The sequence below is a fragment of the Arachis stenosperma genome, chromosome 6, assembly GCF_014773155.1.
Source record: "Arachis stenosperma cultivar V10309 chromosome 6, arast.V10309.gnm1.PFL2, whole genome shotgun sequence".
Taxonomy (NCBI): domain Eukaryota; kingdom Viridiplantae; phylum Streptophyta; class Magnoliopsida; order Fabales; family Fabaceae; genus Arachis; species Arachis stenosperma.
Window position 1 is genome coordinate 27,788,650 of NC_080382.1, and position 6,644 is coordinate 27,795,293.

Here is a 6,644-nt window from a genome sequence, read left to right on the forward strand (position 1 = left end):
AGTATATCACCATTTTAAAGTGCCGGAGTTTATAATGATTTCAATTTAGAATGACATAGTCATGTTTAAAACAAGATGAGACTTTGATCCATATTATCAATGAGAACAAGAATTTCATACTACGAATTCAAAAAATGAAATCCAATTCGGATTACATGACACTGCTCTAAGTTGCAAGTTACATGGATATGGATACCTGTATTCGATTGGATATGGATATGGGCACACCGGCAGCGTCTAAATAATCAACTTGACGTCTTATACAGTTAAACTATATACATATAAACGAAATTTTGAATTAACTTAAAAAAAAACCACGTGTTTGTTAGATACATACTCAAACGTAGCCAATGAGTGCTCAAGATGTACTTGCTACGGCAAGTTGCCAAAAAGCACATGGTAAACAAATACACTACAATTTCTCTCTGTATTTGAGACATGGAGGAGACCCATCAAATTCAAGTCGTTGGTTGAGCATATAGCCAATATGATAAAAAGACTTTCTATCAATGACTTTGACATATCATCAATGATCAATAAATCAATACTTCTCCAGTTGCACCTTTAGCAACAAACAGCAATTTCAAATAGTTTCAACTTCGTTAAATCACATTAGCTACTTTCTTCCATAATATAAATCTGTAGTTGAGTGTCTATCCATATTGCACAAGGAATCTTTGACATCAAAAGTTCTCTTGTTGAGAACGCAAAATCAAAGTTCAAAGCTGGTTTGGGAAACTGAAAGACAGGGAGTAGCTGAACTTTTTAATGATTCTTCCCTTTTGGGACAATCAACAAGCTCCTTCCGACTTGATAGCTCCAAAGTCCAAACCATTGGATTTATCTTGGAAGCTAGTATCATTCTGGGAGGAAGATAGAGAATCACCAGTGAGCTTTTCCTGTGTCTGGAAATTTATGTCCATAAGTCCAACTTGTTTGCTCAAACAATCAATCTGATAATCACATTGAACATTTTCCTTGTTATGGACACCTTCTAGTGGATGCAAATCATTTTTAAGATCAACAGCACCTGAAACACAAGTATTATGGCCTCCATTAGTAAGAGTGATTTCATCGTCATGTATGCCAACAAGATGCACTTTGGCCACCATATTGTTGGCCTTCAAGTTACCTGACCCAATTGTAAGATGTGGTTCCAATTGAACTTTCCTTGGCGTGTCAGAAGAGCTTTCGACATTCTGCAAAGCACTAGATATCTTCATTTCAATATCTAACGATTCATGAAGAGGAGCTGGAAGTGAATTTTGCTGGTAAGTGGGTTCTCTGTTTTCAGCTGACACGATAGATCTAGCCACTGGCAGCTTTCCAGTTTTTGCTTTCTTTTGACTTTCACTTGGATTTCTTGCTGCATGCTTTGGCAAGCCACGAGGTATAACAGAGTGTGGTTGCATTCCTCCACGTGGAGTGCGCACCGATGACTTAACCTGCATAATGGTAGGGAACCTCAGCAATGCATTGCAATAACAGGCAGACATGAAAAAAGAAATAGATAAAAAATCATAATTTAGTGAAACATGTATGGCAACTGCAATAACAATAGTAAATTATGTTACAATATTCATCATAATAATGATGCCAGTTTTATAAATTTCAACAACTAAACGGTACTAAAACAGATAGAATGCAAAACTCACCCCATCAAAGAAGCCAATCTTGGGTGAAGGAAGTCGAAGACCCGAAGGTTTCACAGGAGCTGGAGGAAGAACAGTTTCTCCGGGAGCAATCCTAGCACTTGAACTGCCAAACATAGTATGTTGAATTTTCAAACCTTCTATGCTTGAATCGTTCTGAAGATTCTGAGAATTTGTTCGCTCAACATCAGTGTCTGATAAGATCTGTCTACTAGAGCTACTTTCAATTCTGGTCCTTGAGTTACACACATTTTTAGCCATGGAAGCTGATGATGATGACTCACAAGACCAGTCACTGATAGAGCTAGCAGGTGAAACACTAGAAGAATGCTTATTCACAGACATCAAACTTGAGAGATTTGAAGGCCCATACTCAGTCTTATTTGTTGAAGCAATTTTTGATGGAGTACTAACAGCTGAGCGAGATGAAGGTGGCTTTAGAGTTCCAGCAGATGTGGAAGTTGCTGATTTTGTCTTGGATGATAATGACGGGACTGAAGGGGATTTGTATGATACAGAGGGTTTAGGCAAAATGCCATGAGAATCTCGAACAACAGATGCTTTTGGCACCAAATGGACATTGCCTGAAGAGATCAAATAAAAACATGAACAATAACTCAGAAAGAAGGCATCCTTTTGCCAAAATGAGAAATTAAAAAAATTGTGTTGAAGCAATTTCTGACCACCAATTATTCGTTTTGCCTTGAGATTTTCACCAAGTGACACCCTCTTGGATGATAGAGTTGAAATTGGACTAGGTTTTCCAGGTACCTTTGATTGCTTCGATATAGATGATTCTCTCCTTGTGGCAACAGGCTTCTTCAAATATGAAAATTAATAGGTATAAAAAACTCAAACTTCATTTCATGAATTCAAAGCTTTTATCTCTGCCAATGCATCAGTTAGCCATTTCTTTTTCTCAATAAGAAAAAGTACTAGTTCTATTCAATGGTTTTCTTTTGTGGCATACCTGTGGAAGTTGTGGAAAAGTAGGATTTCTCTTTGTAATCTTCCCTAATCCTTGTGCTGCACTTGGATTTTTAGAAGTAGGTGGAGCCTTTATCTAAAATCAATGGAAAGTTATTGCAAACTGTTAAATAATCATACCATTGATTTGTTTCTACCTAGCAACCTCAACCTTCTTTAAGAGTTTGTTCATGGCACATACAACTTAATTTGAGGTTTAGAAATAAGAAATATGGTAGGCAATTGGATAACAGCCAATCATAGACACAAACATAGCATTCTTGAAATAAACCAAGTGCTTGGGGGCACTGCACAAATTTCTCCTCAAGCATTCTTATGTTTGAAATGGAGGTAACTGAGGATAGTTATATTGGTTAATACTTTCCCATCCCATACTATTCTACTCTATCAGTAGTGCAAGTTACCTTGTTGCGAGAAGCTATGTGAATCCTTTTTGAAGCTGAAAACAAAATCAAGAAACAATCAGTTCAACTAACTCATGATAAATATCCTAGAATACAAACAAAGTGGAATAAATAAAACCATATTCAAAACATGCAATAACATGAATTGTCAAATCCAAGAGAAAAAAAAAACATTTCTCATATATTCATTCTATGTCTTAGGCTTCAAACACCTCAAACCACAATATATCTAAATGTGAATATTTAGGGGGAAAAAAAAGATTGCAAGAATGCTAAGGCAAAAAGAGAGAAAACAAAAAGGTTTAGTGCATGATAAGACTTGCCCTCATCAGTTTGCAACCCCGATACCGCTGATGCTACTTTGCTCTTTCCACTAGCGAGGCTTAACTTCTTGTCACTAGACTTCTGAATTGAAGCTCTTACGTCTTCAAATAAATCTCCCTCTTGACTTTCCATTTCCAATGTCAAGCTCTCACTCCCTAATGTGGAGAGTGAGTCACATGATTTATACACATCCTCTTGAATTCCCGGTAGTGCGTGTTTTTCCTCCTTCTCAACACCTTCAATAATGCTCGACAACTCCTCCGGATCCAAAACCCCTTCAAATTTATCCATCAAATAGAAGCATCACTTACACTTAAAATCACACTGAAACCGAAGCACACCCAAAAAGTTAACAAATGAATAAGAAATTCAAGAGTGCTAAAGAAAATGTACCAGCGCTAGTGAAGAAAGCACTGTCCCAAGCTAAACTCTTGCGCAAGTTGCACTTGCTGTTCTTCTTCGGCTTCTCCACATCGGAAGTTTCGTTCGAACAGGGCTCTCGCTCCCACTCTTTGAGTTTTGTGGCGGCATCCTCAAACTTTTTGGAGTTCGGAGTGTATAAAAAATCAGTGTGCTGTTGGTTTTCTGAAACACACAATTCTAAAATGAATGAGATAAATCCAAAAGAAGAGTATCAACGAGCTTGGTTCAATTTCACAGCAAACAACAATTTAGAAGATAAAAACAAATAGAATTTCAAATAAAATTAGTTATAAAACAAGAGATGAAAGAAAAGAGAATGAAAAGTATGACCTAGAGGATGGTGATTGAGGGGATTTGAATCGAGAAGGGAATCGTCTGCAGAGGAAACGTCGATGATGCTGAGGCGTCGGTCAGAGACATCTCTCTTTCTGAGAGAACTTTCCGGTTCGGAGATCATCGGTGCGAATCGGCGGCGAAGTGAAGAATAAAAGAGGGAGGAGAATGAGGAAACAGAGGAAGGAGGGAGAGAGGCTTGGGTTTCGAAATTTTGAACGTTTGAGAAGCGGCTCTTTCTTTTTCCTTTTTGGTATACAGAAGTGGTTCTTTCTAATTACTAATTAGCGGATGATTCCCATCAAAATTAAATGACTTTTAATTAATAGTTGATTTTTTTTAACAGAATAATAAAAATATGTTTTAATCGTACTCTGGAAATTAGACGATGAATTTACATGTATCGCATGTATTACATAATAAATATATTTTATATTATTAATTAATAAAATAAATATCTTTACATATTTTAATTAAATATAAAATATTATAGTTAAATTAAATTCTAGACAATTAATACATATTTCAAATTTTTATTTTTTACACTTTATTTATTTATTTATTGAATTGAATAGAAATGTAACTATTAATATATTAAAAAGGGCAAATGACAATAATAAATCAAAAGGAGCCAAATATTACATCCAAACCAAAAATTACTTCATGAATCCACTAATGCACGTTTATATGTAGTTCGAACTAGCTAAATTCGAACTCCATTTTTACATAATTCGAATCAGCTGGGTTCGAATTATACACAAACACACGTACACACTAATTCGAATCAACCTGATTCGAATTACACACATTAATTCGAATTAGGGTGATTCGAACTACACCCACGCAGTGTTTCCAAGTAATTCGAATTATGCTGTTAAAAAATTAATAATTTATTTAAAAAATTAATAATTTATTAAAAAATTTATTTAAAAAATTAATAATTAAAAAATTAAAAAATATATATTTTATTTCATACATTAAAAAAAGCTAACAAATATTTAATTACGAAATTTTTTTAAAATATTAATGAACTATCAATTCGAATTCCATACAATACTCTTTTGTCCATTTTTAATAGCTCATAAATATTTTTTGATAAATTTTTTAATAAATTTATTTAAATTATACTACAAAAAATATTTTATCCTATGCAAAATAATTTTAAAAAAATGGCTTAAAAATGTTAGGAGTACTATAAAAATTTGTAATGTTGACTTAGGTAAATACATGCATGTACTCAAATTTTAAATAAAATACTCTACATAGTCAATAATAATTTAGAAATGAAAGAAAATATTTTATTCCATACAAAACAATTAAAAAATATATTTTATTCTATACAAAATTATTTTAAAAAAATGACTTAAAAGATGTTATGAGTACTATAAAAGTTTGTAATATTCTAGTGATTTAGGTAAATACATGATAAAAATACATTTTCTTTAATTTCTAAATTATTATTGACTATGTAGAGTATTTCTTTAATGTCCTAATTCATTTGGACATTACAAATTTTTATAGTACTCCTAACATCTTTTAAGCTATTTTTTAAATTATTTTGCATAGAATAAAATATTTTTTTGTAGTATAATTTTAATATTTTTTCGAAGAGTAATGAGCTATCATGAATATTTTTTAATAAATTTATTTAAATTATACCACAAAAAATATTAGTGTGTGCGTGTGTGCGTGTGTTTGTGTATAATTCGAACCCACCTGATTTGAATTATGTAAAAATAGAATTCGAATTTAGCTGGTTCGAACTACATATAAACGTGTATTGGTGGATTCATGAAGCAGTTTTCGATTTGGCTTATTCCTTAAATATTTGGCTCCTCTTGGTTTATTATTGTCATTTGCCCGATTAAAAATGTGTAGCATAAATTTTTGTGCAAAAAAATTAAATAAGCCATAATGGGAAATTATTTACACAAATCAGCATCATAAAAAATGCTTTATCAATCAACCAAACCACATTTTAATATAATTCGAATTAGCTTCGTTCGAACCTTGTTTCAACATAATTCGAAGTTACTCGTTTCGAATTATACGAAATCATACCAACATACTAATTCGAAACAGCTAGACTCGAATTACATTAAGGCATAATTTGAATTATTAGGTGGCTTCGAATTACTAGTGTACGCGATTCCCCAACTAATTCGAACCTTGTTGATTCGAATTAGTCACATTTTGCAACAAGTAGTAATTCGAAAGGGGTTGATTCAAATTACAAGGGATTAGGCTATATAAGGAGTTCGAACCAAGCTCATTCGATTCACTTTTCCATTCTCATAGCCCCACCAAATTCTAAAGAAAACGACCCAGATTCACTACGAGAAAGACTCGAGCAGAGGACTAAGCCGATGTGGGACGATCCGAAAAGGCTGTATCGTTTGGATGGAGTTGCTCACATAGCCGGAGTCATCAACGACGAGGTTAGTAGATAGAAAATTTTGTGCTAGTGGTTTATCTGAGATTAGTGGTTTTGTATGCGGTTTTGTTGGCGGTTTATATTAGC

General features: G+C 33.5%; 1 protein-coding gene across 2 annotated transcripts; it reads right to left on the reverse strand.

Moving 5' to 3' along the window:
- Window positions 1-206: 206 nt before the first annotated feature.
- On the reverse strand, window positions 207-4,344 carry LOC130935919 (uncharacterized). Of its 2 annotated transcripts, none has more exons than XM_057865847.1 (9): window positions 4,121-4,344; window positions 3,761-3,952; window positions 3,367-3,642; window positions 3,044-3,078; window positions 2,623-2,715; window positions 2,336-2,468; window positions 1,656-2,236; window positions 1,133-1,445; window positions 207-1,030 (listed from the first exon to the last, which is right to left on the reverse strand). In XM_057865847.1, the coding sequence occupies exons 1-9, from the start codon at window positions 4,245-4,247 to the stop codon at window positions 792-794; spliced, it is 1,989 nt and encodes a 662-aa protein (XP_057721830.1). In that variant the 5' UTR covers window positions 4,248-4,344; the 3' UTR covers window positions 207-791. The 2 variants fall into 2 exon arrangements, with proteins under 2 accessions (XP_057721830.1, XP_057721828.1); XM_057865845.1 differs by having other exon boundaries at window positions 2,336-2,471.
- Window positions 4,345-6,644: the final 2,300 nt, after the last annotated feature.